This window comes from Micropterus dolomieu, linkage group LG01, assembly GCF_021292245.1.
Source record: "Micropterus dolomieu isolate WLL.071019.BEF.003 ecotype Adirondacks linkage group LG01, ASM2129224v1, whole genome shotgun sequence".
NCBI lineage: Eukaryota > Metazoa > Chordata > Actinopteri > Centrarchiformes > Centrarchidae > Micropterus > Micropterus dolomieu.
The window spans coordinates 46,831,273-46,849,740 of NC_060150.1; the positions used below are offsets into that span (position 1 = coordinate 46,831,273).

The 18,468-nt window shown below is 41.7% G+C and overlaps 1 protein-coding gene across 11 annotated transcripts in view; it reads right to left on the reverse strand.

The window, feature by feature from the left end:
* The window catches only part of tnikb (TRAF2 and NCK interacting kinase b), a 64,587-nt gene that overhangs the window by 40,125 nt on the left and 5,994 nt on the right, over window positions 1-18,468 (reverse strand). For all 11 annotated transcript variants that reach the window (XM_046044349.1, XM_046044375.1, XM_046044340.1 and 8 more), the window contains exons 3-10: window positions 7,577-7,633; window positions 7,302-7,427; window positions 6,007-6,117; window positions 5,200-5,290; window positions 4,955-5,085; window positions 2,236-2,290; window positions 957-1,035; window positions 46-221 (exon numbers count right to left, since the gene is read on the reverse strand). In XM_046044349.1, the coding sequence (XP_045900305.1) occupies window positions 46-221; window positions 957-1,035; window positions 2,236-2,290; window positions 4,955-5,085; window positions 5,200-5,290; window positions 6,007-6,117; window positions 7,302-7,427; window positions 7,577-7,633 (826 nt within the window). The remainder of the gene's footprint in view (window positions 1-45; window positions 222-956; window positions 1,036-2,235; window positions 2,291-4,954; window positions 5,086-5,199; window positions 5,291-6,006; window positions 6,118-7,301; window positions 7,428-7,576; window positions 7,634-18,468) is intronic.

Consider the following 18,468-nt stretch of genomic DNA (forward strand, 5'->3'; position numbering starts at 1 on the left):
GGGGGGGGGGGGGGGGGGGGGGGGGGGGGGTGCAGCCTCACTCACCCCTCTCCCCCCTCCTCTTCTTGGTGCGGTCGATGTGGTCCTTCAGCTGGATGCGGACCTGCCGCTCGTTGGGAAGGTCCCTGATGAACGGGTGTTTGAGGAGCTGCTCGGTGCTCGGCCTCTGACTGTGGCTCTTCACCAGACAGCTGTCTATGAACGACTGGAACTTCTTCGACCTGGAGACACACACACAGTCCGAAACATGACCGATTTGATGATTTTTAAGACTAACCTAATACTACTTGGTGTAAACTTCCACATCACTGCACCAAGTAGACGTGTTAAACCACTAGAGATTAGTGAAAATAAAACTGCTCTTTAAAAAGGTTCATAACTTTTATTTTATTAACTATTATTTTTAAATTAAAATGAAATCTTACTGCCTCATTTTTATATTAAAAGTGGTTTAAAAAGATGGGAAGTTTACACATCAGGTTTATTTTATCAGGGGTGTCTGAAAATACAGTATATAAATATATAGAGGACGTTAAATAACAATATAGATTTCTAAAGAATACAGTAAAATACAGATAAGTAATTACCAGGTTATAAACTTATGTGATTAAAATGTTGATTAATATGTGTTGTCCTAGAAGAAATGGGTCTCTTTGTTGTCGTGCACATCTTAAACAAACTAGAAAAAATCTAGTTAAAAAGGTAAAGATGCTGGAAATCAGTTTCTCCACGGTTAACCGGGTTTTTCTTAATCCCTTAAAGTGCATCTCTACGTAGGACGTGTGTGAGGTTGAGTCTAAAATCAGATTAGTGCTGAATGTGGCGCTGCTGTGGAGGCATAATGTGATGCTGACACCGGATAATAACCACAGAGCAGGTGCAGAGGAAGTAAGTGTCTGAGTGCGCGGCTGCTTGATTGCATGTGTGTGTGTGTGTTTTAGCACAAAGTGACTCACCACTTCTTAGACTTGAGTCTGGGGGCAGGATTTCTGGGGATGAGGAAGAGCGCTCTCATTGGATGCATGTCACACAGAGCTGTGGGGGAGAGAAAGTAAAGAAAAGGGAGGACAGAAGAAGGACAAACCAGAGGAGAGGAGACGCGATGAAAAAGGAAGGAGAGGAAACAGAAGGAGACATCACCAGACAAGGACAGGAAAGGAAAGGAGAAGGAGAGCAAAGGGCAAAGGAGGAGAGGGTGCAGGAGACAAGAGGAAAGGAAAGGAGAGGATAGGAGACAAGGCAGGAAGAGAGGCAAGAAAAGGAGGGAGAGGAGATGAGACAGGAGGAAATGAAAGGAAAGGAAAGAAAAAGAAAGGAGGGGATAGAAAATTAAGGGAAGGAGACAAGAACAGGAAAGAAGAAGAAAAGCAAAGGGAAAAAGAGGAGAGGATGCAAGATAAGAGGAAAGGAAATAAAACAAACAGGAAGGAGATGAGACAAGAGGAAAGGAAAACAAAAGAATGGAGGGGATAGGAGACGAGACGAGAAGAGAGGAAAGAAAAGGAAGAAGAGGAGGTGAGACAGGAGGAAATGAAAGAACGAAAAGAAATGAAGGGAATCAAAAGAAGATTAGATCATAAGAATATTCAGGAAAGAAAGGAGAGGAAACAGAAGCAGACATAAGACAAGGAAAGGAAAGGAAAGGAAAGGAAGGAGAGGAAACAGAAGCAGACATAAGACAAGGAAAGGAAAGGAAAGGAAGGAGAGGAAACAGAAGCAGACATAAGACAAGGAAAGGAAAGGAAAGGAAGGAGAGGAAACAGAAGCAGACATAAGACAAGGAAAGGAAAGGAAAGGAAAGGAAAGGAAAGGAAGGGAAAACAAAAGAAACGAGGGAATAGGAGACGAGGCAAGAAGAGTGGAAAGAAAAGGGAGGGCCAGAGATGAGAGGAGATGAGACAGGGGGAAATGAAAGGAAGAAAAGAGAAGAAAGGAAAAGAAATAAAACGAAGGAAAACAAAAGAAGATGAGACCAGAAGAAAATGCAAAAAAAAAAAAAAGGATTGGAAAGAAGACCGGAGGAAAGGAAACAAAACGGCAGGAGACGAGGAGATGATAAAAGAGGAAATCAAAAGGAAACAAAATGACAGGAGAGGAGAGGAAGAGGAAAAATAATGAAAGAAAAGGGAACAAGAGGGTAAGAAAAGAGAGGAGGAAACAGAGATATCTTTTAGACACTTCAGACAAACTGTACTCTGTGTGCTCTCATAATAGTGAAATGAGTTTCACACTTACGCGGCGCTCCCTCTGCCATCTCTATAGCTGTGATACCGAGCGACCACAAATCACTCTGCGGAGACAGGGAGAAAACTGAAAACTTTCACATCCTATAAACGTGTTAGCGATTAGCACGTCGTGGTTTTGGTCCGCTGGTCAGTGTACTTGTGATAAAAGTGATAAAAATACAGACACGAAAACTGACCATCTGCCACCGCTATTGTGGATCCCTGGACACTTTCTCTGTTTTTAACACACTGGCGCCAACAAACTGCTATTTAAAGTTGACGTTAACACTCTAAGATGAACCGAGGGTCACTTGACACGTGAAGCCCCAGAGGGTCGGAGTTAATGGCGTCTTAACAGAGCAGCGCCTCGTCCTCCACGGGCTCGCCACAGGGACTGTCCCCATTACTGCACATCCTTCATACAGTAACGACCGCAGATTCAGGCTTTCACTGGTTGTTTCTGTGAGGAGACTCTACGTGGGCCCGGGGTTGTTGGTTTGTGTGGCGATGATTAGAGATTAAACGTTCGCAGATCGCTGAACCTTTTCAGAGGTTTTTAAAGGTCAGTTGGTGTTACACGCTCACAGCTGCAAGCTTTCTGACTTCTGGCTGTGATCGATGAGGAGTTGAACTATACAAAAGCAATTTAAGGAAAAAACGGCAAAACACTTATTGTTTTCACTGTTGACAGAAACTCTCTGACTTTGTTTTGCTTTTATAAATAAGTAGGGGAGAGCGGGGTGATTTGAGCCTGCGGGGAAGTTGAGCCACCCCTTGTTTCTCGGCAACCACAGACAAAATTGGTCATGTGACCGCACATTTTTAAAGAGTCATCCATTTTACTCTCCCTGTGACGGAGAGAGGTATATGGAATAATTTATGATTCTTGTGTCTGAACCACTACAGACAGGTTTGATGGATGACACAAGTTTGTTAAAATGGTAATTTGAGCCAAAAGACCTGGGGGAAGTTGAGACAACTATTTTACTGTAATCACAGGAAACCACCAAGTCATGCTTCTATAAATGGAAGACAGACAGGCTTCTACTCATCTTGTGGGTTTGGACAGAGCAGTGGGAGAGGTACGAAACAGGAAGTCCGTTCAACAGGATGGCTTTAAAGCGATACATCGATATGAAACAACTTGGAGACATAGCAGCAATGTTTCACTGCCTAAGCGCAATTAAATGTTGGGACCTGGAATTTGAGTTTGCACAGTGAAATGACATTGTTGTGTCCAACCCCCGAGAGTCCACTTTAGTTTTTTCGGAAAGCCATATTTTGAAAAGAACTTATTTCAGATCTAAATTGGTCATTCACAGGGATGAACCACCTAAAATATATGTTCATATTTTAGTTGGAGACCTGACTGTCATGTCCTCACTTTAAAGACAACTCAAGTAAAAACTGGCTCAACTCACCCTGTTCTCCCCTAATGTAAAATAATAAATGACTGTGAGTTGCTGTTCAGGGAGCCTGTTGCGCTTCATCACCAGCAGCGGCGGCGGCGGCGGCGGCGGCGGCGGCGATGAATGAAGGCCAAACGTAACAGAGCATTTAACTAAAATAGGACAGAAATATCTGAAGGCAACAATTAAACCTAAATGTATTAACATTAAATCATGTGTGCTGAATCCACTGAGTTTCCGCAGCTCTATGCAGCTTTCAAAAATGGTTAATTATTTGGCTTGTTTGCATTACAATGGCACGTTAGGAAGAAGGAAAGGGTCGACAATAAAACAAACAAATAAAAAAGTTTCAAAGTAGCTTCAACAGTTTTTTAAAACATCCACATTTACTACAATAGAACTCAGATCTTCCAGAACGTTTTCACTCTGCGAAACAACATCATTATCAGTGGTGGTGATACAGCGTAAAAATGGTCTGTTACAATTAAAACTCTTACTAAATTAAAAGTACTAATTAAGTATTAGTGCTGACCGATAAATCGCATTTTCATCGTCATCACAATAAGAACAACGTCGATAAACACGTCAAGATGCCTGAAGCGCAACGAATATGAAAACTAATTTTATTTAGGGCTTGGCACCAAAAAGTTTTATTAAACGGGCCCCGAGCTAAAGACCGTAACATTTAATGTCAGGCTGCAGCCTCGTCCAGCTCTGTGTGACAACAGCTACGCTCGTTACCGTACGTACATGCAATAAAACCTTTATTAATAAACCTGTTCATAAAGCATAAACATGTATAAAATATAGAAACATATTTTAATCATCGCAATATTAAACAACGTTATTGCACATTGCGGATTTTCCTTATATCATACCGGCCTAAAAAGTATTATTTAAATTATTTTACATACTGCTGAGTATCTTAACCTACAATCATTCATCATAATTTATTGGTTTATTATTCATATTTTGCATTAATAATCTGCAAAGTAACTAAAGCTATCAAATCATGTAAATGTAGTGGAGTAGAAAGTATCATAAAATACTTATATACTATAAAATACTATATATATATTTTTATATTTTTATTTATTATTATATATACTTAAGTATAGTATCTTAAAATTGTACTGAAGTACAGAGCTTGAGTAAACCTACTCTCAGCAGCTACTCATATCAAACTGTAGTCCTTTCCAGAAAATAATCTCAGATGAGACGAGAACGTTCGCTGCCTGACCTGCTCGAAACGGCAGTAAGATGAAGTCAACAGTGTCTGGTCCATACGCAGTACACGCAGTACACGCAGTACTGGTTTACCTTGAAGTCATATGTGGCGTCGGGGTTCTCGTCACAGGCGATGACCTCCGGGGCCATCCAGTATGGAGTCCCGATAAACGTGTTCCTGCGTCCTACCGTACGGTCCAGCTGAGCGCTCACACCAAAGTCCACTACAAAAACACACAATTTAAGGCTTGACTTGTACGCTATGAAATATTAGTATATATTAAGGTATCAAGTTACCCTCTGTGTGTGTGTGTGTGTGTGTGTGTGCGCCCTCTCACCCAGTTTAACTTCTGCGTTCTCTGTCAGCAACACGTTCTGGCCCTTGATATCTCTGTGGATGACCTTGTGCTGGTGGAGATGGGTCAGACCCTGCAGACAAACAAACAAAACGCTTATAACTTCCTGTCACACGGGACAGAAAATGTGGTGTCCTTTCATCAGCAGAACGAACGCTTTAGTCGACACGTTGTTTTTTTCAAAACGTTAAGGGCCAAATCAGTCGTCCCATTCAAGTCTTAAGCCCAGTGAATCTAAGGTTAGAAAATAATTAAAACTAATATAATAAAAACATTTTGTCATTTCAGTTTCTTCCATCAATTGTTTCAGACAACAGAAAATATTGTCGTCTCTAAAATAAAGAAAACCCCCAGGTGTATATGTACTAAAAATGTTTTTATTTTCTGACAGAGTTATTATCCATAAAGTCAAAATTTAATTTGTTTAATTTGATGCGCATCTACACGGAACAGTAAAAATGGTGATCTACAGGCTTGTGGATCATTTGTGGTTTCTTCTAAGATCCAATATGGGCTTCTATAAGATCAGTACAGTGGCTCCTTTAAAGAACACGTCAGTCCTCATCATGAGCGTCTTATTAAAACTACTTGAGAGCAACTTGGGTCCCTGGAATAACACAAACAAAATAAGGTGTTCCTCAGGGATCCTCCTCCTGGGGTTCTCTTACATCACCGTTTCCCACCAAAAGGGTTCCACCAGACATTTAGGTTTTTAAAGAGAAGATGTTTTCATGCCGACACCTCACTAGCGGTGACGTTAATTTTTTTTTCGTTCGTTTCGGCTCTCACCCTGAGGATCTCTCTGCAGACGTAGGCGATCCACTCCTCCTTCAGCGAGTTCCCTTTGGTGTTTTTGATCAGATCTGTCACCGAGCCGGCCCCGCAGAACTCCATCACCAGCTACACACACAAACAATGTTACTGTACAGATTATCACACTTTTCTACACGACCTCTTGGATGGACTTGGATGGTTTGGTGGCTTAATGGCTGGGGCCAGAATCTGTGGACTGTCTGTTCAGTCATTACCTGTTTTAAACACACAGTATGTAGTCTCTCAAATCAAAACAATAACAAAAGACGTAGCGTGGGATCTTGGGAGTTGTTGTCTTCACCACCTCTGAGCTTCTCTCGGTTAGGATTACTTCGATGTTAATCGCTTAGGAGGTTTTTACAGAGAGCCGAATTATCTGCAGAGGTCTCCTCCTCTCCAAAACAAACAGACCAGGTGAATAAACCCAGTAGAAACACTGAATAAAGCAGTTTCACGTTAAAAATCGGCGTTTTTCCGATGCGGTTTGGCGGACACAGGACGCTGCCAGCCCTAGCTGCCGCTAACGTTTGCTCAGCTTTATTTCTCTGATAACTTTGGATCCAGACGTTCGGTGACTAAAATCCTTCATCTGCTTAAAATATACAGTAAAAAACAACCAAGTTCTGAAAGTGCACAGTACATATGTGTCTTAAAACTGGATAAAGAGTCATAAAGAGAACGTTGACACCAGTACAAAGGGGGTAATGAAACGCACTTTTACCTTGACAAAATTAGGGATTTTGTCGGGTTTAAAAATTATGTATTATATCTTTAAAATAAAAAAGACCGCTAATGAAAAGGCTTTGTTTACTTATTGCAAATTGTTAAATTATTATTTATATTTAAAAGAAAAAAATACCCTACAATTTGAAGGTGTAGACATTTACTTATCATTAACTATTTTTTAGGATTCAGGAAACTGCTTAGCACTCATTTAAAGAGCAACTTAACACCAAATCCACTTAATTCTGGTCCCTAGTGTTTATTTTAATGGCAGCTCCTGGCCTTTCCCTCTAAAAAAACCAACTAAAAACATCAACATCACATTAACCCTAAACATGCTAACCGCCCCTATTAAGGAATCCAAAAGCAGAAATCAAGTCTCGGCTTCATTCTTGCAAAATTCACAAAACCACAAAAGCTTGCAACCAACAGCAGCTGCATCCATGTCGTGCTTGAGTGAAACAGGCGGCATTGTTTCAGTACGCAAAGAGGGTGAGTTCAAGCTAAAATGTTTCGTCGCTCTTTAAGTTAAAGACACATGTACACACCCAAAGCTGGTCATCCACTCCAGGAGGGTTCTTCTTGACGAAGGCTCCGTAGTAGGTTGCAATGTTCCTGTGGTGGCTGTACTTCTTCAACATGTTGATCTCAGCTTTAATCTCCTCCTCCTCATCCTAAAACACACACACACACACACACACACACACACAATACAACGCTAATATGAACACTCTGCGTTTATGAAATGCATATAATGAGATAAAGAAGAAAACCTCTCCAGCAGAGTCTCGTGAGGACAAACTGTGCTTTGTGAGGCACTTACTCCGGTGACGTCCATGACCTTGATGGCAGCAAGCTGGCCTGTTTTGACATGGCGACCCTGAGAGACACAGAGAAAAATAACTTTTATTAGCCAGGTACACATGCATGAAACTTGATCCCGGTATAAGCGTAATTAAACAGGGAGACCAGTCCTACAGTCTGTGCAGATAAACATATCCATACAGTATATATAAACATACAAATAACAACATCTGTCAATGTCTGTAGACGCTGATTAGGATCTGGATTTGAAGTTACTATTCAAAGGCAGCCAGGGGACTTTAATCATTGTTTGCCAAATAATATCACTTTCTATAAAATGCAATTATTTCCCGAGAGAAAGAATTGTTGATTCTCCCCAAAGAATCACTGCAGAGTTGTGAAATTAAAGCTTTGTTTTTGCTGGCTGCTGTAGCTGAAGCTGACGAGGGCAGATGTGTAAGACGATTCCCTGTAGATGATCTGTCTGCGTTTATCTCCCTGATCAGTCAGAGTTCATCACAGTTTTCTCATTTGGTTTCAAGAAATGATAATATTTACTTTGGGTTTCTGGAGGAGCTACAGTATAGTTTTATTAGTTCTTAAATGTTTTCAAATCCCGTCTGTCTGTGCGGTTATAGTAACTGTACTTTTATCCCAGTTACTGATATGACTGCAGCTAAACAATTATTTTCATTACCGATTATTATCACAATTAATAGTTTATTCTACAAAATGTCAAAATCCTATGAAAAATGATCATCGCAATTTTCCAGAGCCCCAAAAAACTCACATGCTCTCACATGTAAGAAGATGAAACCAGCAAATGTTTCAAAGTTTTTGCTTAAAAAATGACCCCTGCAGAGTTTTTATATTTCTAGATATCCTCACTGAGGATACTGTAGCATGGATTTTCACGGTATGTCACACTTAAGTGGAACATTTTATTATGGACCAGACAGCACACCACTCTCTCTCCCACATAACTGACATGACTTACATATCCCATTTTTGATTTATGAGTGGCTGTCATATTTAAATGCTCTTTGTAAATTGTTGTCTCCTGATGAAGGCCACTGGCTCTCTATTAAAAAAAAAAAACATTCATGAAGCAGGCGGGGGGGAAATTATAGCTGGATCTGATTGTTGTTGATAGTTGCACCGTTCCAGTTAATGACGTAATTAGATAATTGTTTCCCATCTGTGTTGATGTACTGCCAAATCACAGTTTCTGTGTTCAAAAAATCCCCAGGACACACACACTCTTTTTGGACGGTAAGGTGAGTCAGTCTGAAGCCCGTGTAAAAAGTATTTCTGCAGTGAAAGGATGTTGTTTTGCCGCGTTTGACCTAAAAACCTCCATGTTTAGGTTAATTAACCAGCTGATGCATGCGGTGTACAAAGCGATGCACGATATTATTTAGTAACTATGATCCATGAACATCAGATTTGACTGGAATATAATGAAAAACTACAGGCTATGCTGGACCATTAAAGCAGCTTTATTTGTGTGGGAGTATGATGAAGAGACACGCGATAAAGTTTGTTACAAATTTAATAACAAACTGGATAAAGCAGTCAAGCCTTAAAATAACTCCAGCACAGAGAAAGCAACACGAAAATAAAATTGTGACAGTTTGGAAGGTTACTGAAACATTTCCAGCTGATCAGCTGCTGGACGAACGTGATTTAAACGAGCTTTATTACTTGCTGTAATCAGCTTTGGAGGAGGAGGAGACCGACTTTGGCTGTCTAAAAACTTTCTGACTGATGAAAAGACCGGACCCAGTATTTAGCGAAACTCCATCAGCTGTTTGCTGTAAACACACCGCTGCACGCTGGCTCGGTCTCAGGGGGACATCGGCGAGACTTGTGTGTGCTGATTGTGATTTATTTAACGGTGGACAAGAGAGGAGCAGAAAAACTGACATGCTCGAGTTAAAGCCTCTAGAAATTCACTGCAAGTCGAGCCCCGCCCCTCCAAAGTACTGGTACTTTCGGAAAGTACTGTCCCCCGAGCAGGGACTTTTTGTGGGGTGAGATAAAGACGCTGGAACAAAAATTAGACCCTGGTCCCTTCGGTGGAAACGCAGTGGGTTCCTAGTTCCGGGGTCAAAATGCGGCTAAAGCTTCAGTCCTGTAACCGGACAAAGTTCACAACCTTTCTGCCTTGTGACCCAAAGGTTTACGTGCAACTCTCGTGCACACATTCTTCCACCAAAGAGATGATTTTTAGAGGTCTGAAACGGTAAAATCATCCAGAATTTATTAAATTAATTTTGAATATATTTCTTTCCTAACTTGCGACCCCTTAGATGTATCTAACGGCCCCTTGGAGGGGCCCCAACTCCCACGTTGGGAACCGCAGCACTGGAGGATGAAACTTCTCCTCCTCCGAACTCTAAAGTCAGTATCACAGCTGTGAGCGCGAGAAAGTGGAAATGTATCCGCCTCACCGCCGCCAGCCCACCAACCCCATCACACACACACACACCATCTCCTCGTGGTAGCCTAGCAACAGGGCTGGCATGTTGTTTAGTGAGGGCAACGAATGGGGGGGTTGGAAGAGGCAAAGTGGTGGCGGTGTGAGTGCGTGTGCGTGTGCGTGCGTGTTGGGGGGGGCATGATATTTCAAAGTCTGTGTCACTTGCACATGAGAGCTGCTCAGATGCGCACACACACACACACACACACACACAGTCTTGGTTACTCAGTGTTGCATCAGACACTGAATGTATCTGACAGGCCGAAACCACCTCAGAGTACGGAAAGTCTCTTGTTTTGTTTTTCACATCTTTCTGTCTGTCTCTCTCTTTTTTTTTTTTTATTCTCTTTCTCCCACTCTTTCCATCGGTCTGCAGTCTCTCTCTCTCTCAGTCAGTCATGTTGCAGCAGTTATACAAAGGGCAGGTAGACGAGGATAACTGTGAGGCGCCTTGCTGTTGCTGTCAATCTGAAGCTTGATTTTATGCTCGCTCAGCACTCACCACGTCGCCCCTCACTCTGCATTTATACCTTTGCATCAGAGAGAAACAGACCGAGGACCACAGTCGACCTCTGAGCTCTAACATGGCTGCTGTGCCTTCAGCCAGGAGGAAGCACAGAAATAAGTTCCTACTTTTCCTGCCAGCCTTGTTTAATTAAGCGGCAAGTGTTACAATAACAAAAACCTGTTTAATCACTATGAAACATGACGTGCAACATTACGCCCACTGTCAGGAGACAAGTGTGTTTAAACCTGTATTAACTGACCTTGTGGCTTCTCGGCAACATCAACATATCATCGCCTCAACAGTTTCTTATTTCTACATCTGGCAGTTACGGAGCAACATGATCATTCAAGTGGAGTCGTGTTTGAGTCCAGTATTCTCTCTCCGTTAGCTCTGTGTTTGGTCTCCACCACCTCCTGAGGGAAATATCTGGCTCTTTAGCTGCTAAAAGCTCCGCTGTGCTCACCAGCTCGGCTCTAACTGTGTCTGCCTGCTGTGTGCTGCTGTGTAGCTGCAAAAGTCGCTCTGAGAGTGAGCCAGAACAGGAAAGCTGCAGCCGGACAGATGAACAAAGAGCTGAAAGTCACTATAAAGTTGTGTAAAGCCGAGGGGAGCCGCAGATTCAGCTGATAATTACCTGATTCGACGCTCTGACTGTCCTCATCATGTAAAAATGAAAACTGCTGGCCACAACATAGAGGATCAATACATTATCTGTATGGGTCTCGTGCGTTAGGACACATTGATGATATGGTTTAAAGATGAAATGGGAATACAGAACAAGGGAGACCCAGGTTCGATACCCGCAGTCACACATCCACCCATGTGCAAGAAACTTAACCCCTAGTTGCTCCAGAGTGCGACCTCTGACATATATAGCAACTGTAACTCAGCTAAATGAGTAAATGTAAAGTGGGGTTGTGGCTCTTTCACTGTTTCCAAACTACAACGACACACAAAAGACAGGAATACACACAGGAAGCAGCCGTAGAAGAAACACTTTCCTTTAAATGTACGACACCAAGGTAAGATGACAAGATAAGAAATCTGTTTATGCTACAAAGCAAACAATCTATACAAAAATTATAATATGCAGAAATAAACTATTTGGCATGGTGCAGTGCTGAGAATGAGTCTCTCAGTCTGGGGGAAGAAGCTGCTCTGCAGTCTGGTTGCGAGACAGCAGATCCTTCTGTCTGTCTTCCCAGGTGGCCGCAGGGTGAACAGGCTGTGGCTGGGTGGGTACTGTTCCCTAGTATTCTCTGGGCTCTGCAGGAACCTCACCGATATCACTGGTGCTCGGTAGACGGCTTTTATCACCTGCTGCAGAGCGATCCTCTCCTGAGCCGTGCACATCCCAACGTCATACAGTAACAGATTACTATTTCCAAACAGTAATATTATTACAGTTACTAATGCAAGTAACGCTGCGTTACTGAGTCCCTGAACACACCATGCTCGACATGAATATGCGACTGTGCTGCACCTTATGTTGTTGAGGCGTTCTTTCCTCGGAGATGCAAAAAAACAGTTTTGTCCGGTGTCAACTTTGTGCGACCAGCAAAAAGATTTCAACCGCGAACAAGTCTACGTCTAATTTATCGTAGGATCTGCTGAAGCAGCACAGCGACGGGAAACTCAGAAAGAAAATCCGTCAGCTGCTGTCACTGATGCTTGGAGTCGTCGGGAGAGAGTGGCGTTAACGTTTTGTAAAAATACTGAATACTGCTTTTATAAATACATGTGCAGAAACGTGAGGCTACAGCCTATGTATTGTAAAAAACACACTATTTGCTGCTGCTATGAATATGATATTAGTTAAAGTCAAGAGAGACAGTAATATTATTACTTTTTTAAGAAGTAATAAGTAACTAGTAAGTAACTTGCCCAACACTGTTGATGAGTGGCAGCCTCCTGTCAGGGATCAAAACTATTTCAGGGTCTGGAATGAGGGATCTAGATAACTCTACTGTGAACCAAGTAGCCACACCAGTCCAGATGTGTGGGGGTATCTGGGATTTTTCTCAGCAGAGTTATCATCCAAATGAATCAGTAAACCAGCTCCTGGGACCTCAGGTTAAGTGTTGCTGTGACTGCAGCTCAAATGGCAGCGATCCACCTCAATGAAGCAATAAAAAGAGAGGCGGATAAAACAGGGGAGATGAGAGGAAGAGATACCGTCTCTGAAAAGCTTTTTGTTTTGCTATCTCTCTTCATCCGACACCGACGGCCGGCGTAACCATCCCAGCGCTCCGAGTCTGTGTGTGTGTGCGTCTGAGAGATTATGGCAGAATCAAGATGGCATGAGGAAGTTGTATTAAAACACCACCTGAATCTACAAACACACACACACACACACACACACACACACAGCATGCAGGGAGGGAGAGATAAAGATAGCGACAGAGCGAGAACAGAGGATGACTGCAGATAGAAAAGGACAGAATATCCTTTTGAGGCAGCCTGAGGCGTAAAAGCACACCTCAGTCCTCGCGTTCAGACAAGCCTCACATTCCCAACCTGAACACAAGCCTCAACACATGAAGACAGAAACAGACGAGCTGTGGTTCTGGCCCAGCGTCGAAATAATTACAAGCTTATGGAAACAGCTAATTTAAGTAACCATTGTTTTGTTTCTAAATTAATCTGATGGAAAAATCATACTGCACCATAATTTCAGATTTATTTGAATTGAATAAATGATATACCGTATATGCTGCTGCTCCTGTGTTTTAGCTGCAGAATTATTATCTCTGGTTAGTAAAAAATGTCCGGGGCTGCCCAGTGTATCGCATTTTTAATCTGCAATTTGATTTTTTTTTTTGTTGTTTTTGTTGTTAACACACGAGTTGAATACCAGGAATGGAGTTTTGAGTATTCCCAGGAATGTTCGCTCCCTTTTCCAGGTCAAACGCAGATGGGATTTTTAAGCATGCGTGGGCCTGTGAGGCTGATTGTTGTGTTGTGCTGAAGAATGTCATAAGTGTGTGTATGATGCTTCCACGCAACTCTCAGATACTTTAGTCCAATTTTGAAACGTCATTATTACAGTAATACAACTTTTACATACAGCTGTTTCTTTTCGCGCTACGTAAAAATGAGTTCAGCTGTGCTCATGTCATGTAGAAGTTAATGACGGGTTTCTGACTTTTAAATATGTCAATTTAAGCGTAATAACAAGAGACACCTAAGTGCCCAAAAACGACACAAACAAGTCAAAGTCCGTTGTTCAAAGGTAAATAAGCCAAAATTTTGTCCCATTATTCTATGGAATACAAAGCACATGTTATTTTATAAAACAGTGGTGTTTTTGTCATGGTTTTCAGGTTACTTGTCTTATTTTTGGGTTTTCTCTGTTCAGCCTACTTTATTCTAATGTTTATTTGCATGTTCAGCTTAGGGCTGCACAATAAAACAATAACAATAATTATCGCAATATAATTTTAAAACAATGTAACAAATGTTCAATACATATTCAATATGTGTTTGATTTTATTCACTTGAATCACACACAAATAAGGACTTAATCTTTTATTGAGATGTTTATTTTGTTGAGGAAAAAGGACTGAAAAAAGCTTTTACTTAATTTTACTCAGGCTTATTTGTTGAAAAGGATTTTATCATAATTATTTTGAATGTTCTGCCTCAGATTTGTGAAGTGATCCAGTGTTTGGCATCAAGTGTCAAGTTTAAACCACAATTAACCTTCAGGTTTCTTCAACTTTCACTCAGGAACAAAAATCAGCCTTTAAACCCAAAAGTAAGAAGAGAGCCGAACCTGGTAAAGAAAACTGCCTCCATGCCCAAATCAGAGAGCACAGCAGGATTCAACAGGGGGAGTACTGAGTGAGCACTGAAAACAGCTGAGCAAAGATCCAAAGCCACTAAAGTGAAAAAGCTAAAATGGCTGCATGTGATGGTCTTTCCTGCAGGAATAAGCTCAGGCGGGCATTTAAACAGGATATTCTGAACAGCTCTGAAACGATTCCTTGCATTTTTTTACACCTCAAAGATGAAATACTTTTTCCAAATATTCCAACCCAATCTGCGTATTTGAAAGAATCAGAAAAAGAGGATCAACTTCATTTACAGCAAGAAATCCCTGGTTTTCTAGTAAACAAGTGAAATACTTCCAGGAACTATTTTAAAATGGTGAAAAAACACTGAACCTTAGTAAACGTCAGATCATCAGAGAGCCTGAAATAGACCAGCTTCTATCGAGCGGTGAATTTGCATTCTGAGATACATCAAACACTTCGGTGTACGTCACGTGTTTGCATGTGATTCAGAAGAAAAGCCTTCCCAGCATCCGGGAATGTGATGAAAACGAGATATGAATGAGGGAGGAGGCGCTGCTGGAGGGCTTTTAGACCAGATCTGTGCTTCGCAGTCAACATCTAAATGCCTCCAGCGAAGGAATCAATACAGTTCAGACAAATGAAGACTAGATCAATGTGTCAAACATTCGTTATAAACCCTCAAAGTCTCCATTCTGCCAGCACACACAAGCATTAGGAACAAATTAGGACCATCCCAATGTCAAAATAAGTGATTATACATCACGTATCGTCTCTGTGATGAGCAAATAAACTATTTCTGATAACAATGGCACCGGTGCAGCAGGACAAAATGAGATCAAACTCTCAGCTGCCTCCTCATTCAAAGCCTGTCCTGAGCTTTTACACGCCTGAAAGATGAGGTCAAATAGAACAAGTGTGATCACAAGGTCACAGGTTTGATTCCCCGGAGCTGCGAACGTGCTGCTTAGCGAGGTACCAAACTACCAGCCTGCTGAAATCCTCTCTAGATAACAGCAGATAAATAAACGCCTGCAGTGAAATGTAAACTTTTACGAGTGTTTTACATGCTTCCTGCTCGCTCACTATCTGTAACTGAGAAAGATCAGTGAAAACTGTGAGCCGGGAGGGGGGAGGCGTCAGCGGCCCCCGAGGGGAGAAAAAACGTTTTGAGAAGCAGCTGGAAAACATCGGCAGGGAGCAGGAAAGAAAAATATTCTGCTCCAGGTCACGACTGGAAAGTAACTAAGTACTTGAACTTTCCTTCCCCGACAGTTCGGGGGGGAAATAATAGGCAATACTTTATTTTACGACTCCCACAGCTTCACAAAAAAAAAAAAAAATCCTTAGAAGCAAATTACATGGAATCGCAATTTCTGATTAAGTTTCCTGGAAAACAATATTTAATTTGGTGCTAATTATAGGCAAAATGGAGACACTTTCAATTAATTAATTCCAATTAATTTCTAGCTTAGCCTAAGGAGTCTTCTACTGAGTGCAGTCAAATGTGTTGTTTTTCTATGACACTTCACTTAAACTACAGACTCGTGGACGATATAATATCCTAAGTATGTATATTTATGATAACTACATTACAAATGATATATAGATATTTTTTTATCCTCCTATAGTGGCTCTCCTTTGCACTGGTATTAGTTTGATATTGCTCATACCGTGTGTTACGGGGTAAAGATATTAACACCATTTCTTATAATTGGTTAATAAACGAGCTCCATAACAAGCCGGTAATGTTAGTTTAAAAAGGTTTATTAGGTTGAGTAATAAGTCTGATAATAGAACAAGATCTTGAAAACTTCTATTTTCTACATAACTGTAAACTTTTGGTTTTAGATATTTAATATATCAAGGGGTTGATCCAGATGTTCGATTTTGTTTTGTCTAGCTTGTCTTAACTAGCTCAGCTCTTTACGAGGTGTTCTGTCTCACAGTGTTTTTCACTGTTTTCCCTTTCATTATATAGTATTAAAGTACACAAATCTTTCCCTAATAATGTACCTAAAAACCCCGCAGTACCTCTAAACTAAATAACTCCAAATGATTCTCCTCTTTCATTCAGCCAATAATACAACTGTCTGTGCAAGTGTGGGCGTCACTGAAGAGTCAGTATTTAGAGTATTGATACTTTAAGTACTGATCTGCCCACTCCTATTTTGGTGGTGCTATTGGAAGGTTAGAGCAAAATAAGGTGAGATATTTCTTTCAGTGTGTCTTATTATTTTATAATGCCAGGTCTTAATCTACCCACCATGCTTTGTGATCGACCACAGTTTGCATTCATTTTGGTCTATCAATCATTTCGCCAAAGGAGGCGTCACCCTGTTGAAACAGCAGATCAATACCGAGCGTCCAGCAGACAGCGTGAATGTTTTCGAGGCTGTGTGTGTGTGTGTGTGTCTCTTTGTGTATCAGCAGACACGTGCGAGTGTGTTAACTGCTTTCACGCACACAGCCTCTCTCTGCTGTGTCGTTACTGCCGGCGTGGGCGTCTTCCGCTGCCTAACAAAAGGAGAAAGTCAGAAGTAACTTCAGTTTTGGTCAAAAAATAAATTGTGTCGTTTCTTTGAGCTCGCAGAGTCAGAGGAGAACGCGGAGGAGAAGGGGGGGGGGGTGAAGTGGCTTCCCACTGAGCCAACAAATCTCAATTCACATTTTTCAAACATCTGATGAGCAGCAGACATCCTGAGCACACCCACTAAAAAACATCACACAGCATGAGTCCCCTGAAATGTCCATCATTTCGCCATTAAATCAGGATGAATTCAAACAGCAGCGCTTACATGGCAACATAAAAACAAGGCGGATAGCAAATAGCAGATTATTAGTACTTGCTTCTGGCTATTTACAAGTTTTGTAACCCATTACATTCCCATAGCAGGTTTGGCAACCTGTGACACACATGCCAGCATGCAAAGCTATTTTCTGAGGCACCAGAGAAGGCAAATATGACATTATTGAAATATGTCACTACTTTGTTACACGTTAGATCAGTGTGGTCCTACAATTACAATTTGCTAAGCCAGTGTTATGAATTACTGTTGACATTAATGACATGTGAAGGATCCTTGAGCAGCTGTGCAACAGCGCAGGTGCTGTAACCAGTAAAACCTGGCAAATAGGAGACCAATCCCACCGATGTGCATTAGGGCTGAATCACATTGATCACAATAAGAAGCTGTGACGAGTTCAATCTCAAAACGTTTTGCGCCGGTTTGCAGCGTTGCAAACGGTTGCAACGACATGTTTCCGTGCAACGTTGTGCAACAGGCTTGGGGATGTGTTTTCTCCCGTTTGGTCGGCGTGTCACAAGTTTTACCCAATCAACTGCGACAAGTTTGTAAACACAACGGTGTTGAAAAGGCAGGAAAATGCAGTGCGCTTGCGTGCACAGCAGGGAGTTCGAGACACCACCGTTTCCGTTGAAAAAAAACATTTTGTCTGCGCTGAACTCCAAGTACACCCAGAAGCCACCGCACACAAAACGTAATGACGTTAATCTCGGCTCACGTACAGTATGGATCCTGATGTCCTGATATTAATCGCAATTTCGATTTGAAAACGATTAATCGTTCAGCCCTAATGTGCATGCGACATAGCGAGCAAATCTAGAGCTCAGGCCTTTTCAGCCCAGTCTGAAAAAGGAGTTCAGGTTTGTTGCAAGAGAAGACCGAACTGTATGTGCTGAGAAAATGTGGCGTGTCAAACATCAAACTAAGGAAGAGAAAAGAGTCAGATATAGCTGAGTCGACGGCAGTGTCAAAATATGCTTAACTAAACAGACACTTTAAAACACTTTGCACCTCTAAACACCAGGCTACATGTTGCAGTTTGAGTGCATTGCTAAACGTGGGAATCCACACACAAAGAAGGCTTTTCTCAACAGTGCAGAGGTTTTGTTTGACGGACTGCCTAATAAAGAAATCGAGGATTAAAGACTCGCCTCTGTGCGCGAGAACTGTTGAGAGGAACATTACTGAAACGGCAGAAAATGTGCACGTCCAGCTAACAGTCGCGCTGACAAATGCACAGGTGTCGAGTGAAGCTGGGGATGAAAATGGGAACGTTAATAACATCCCACGTCTCACAGCCGGCTGATTACAAACCATCCA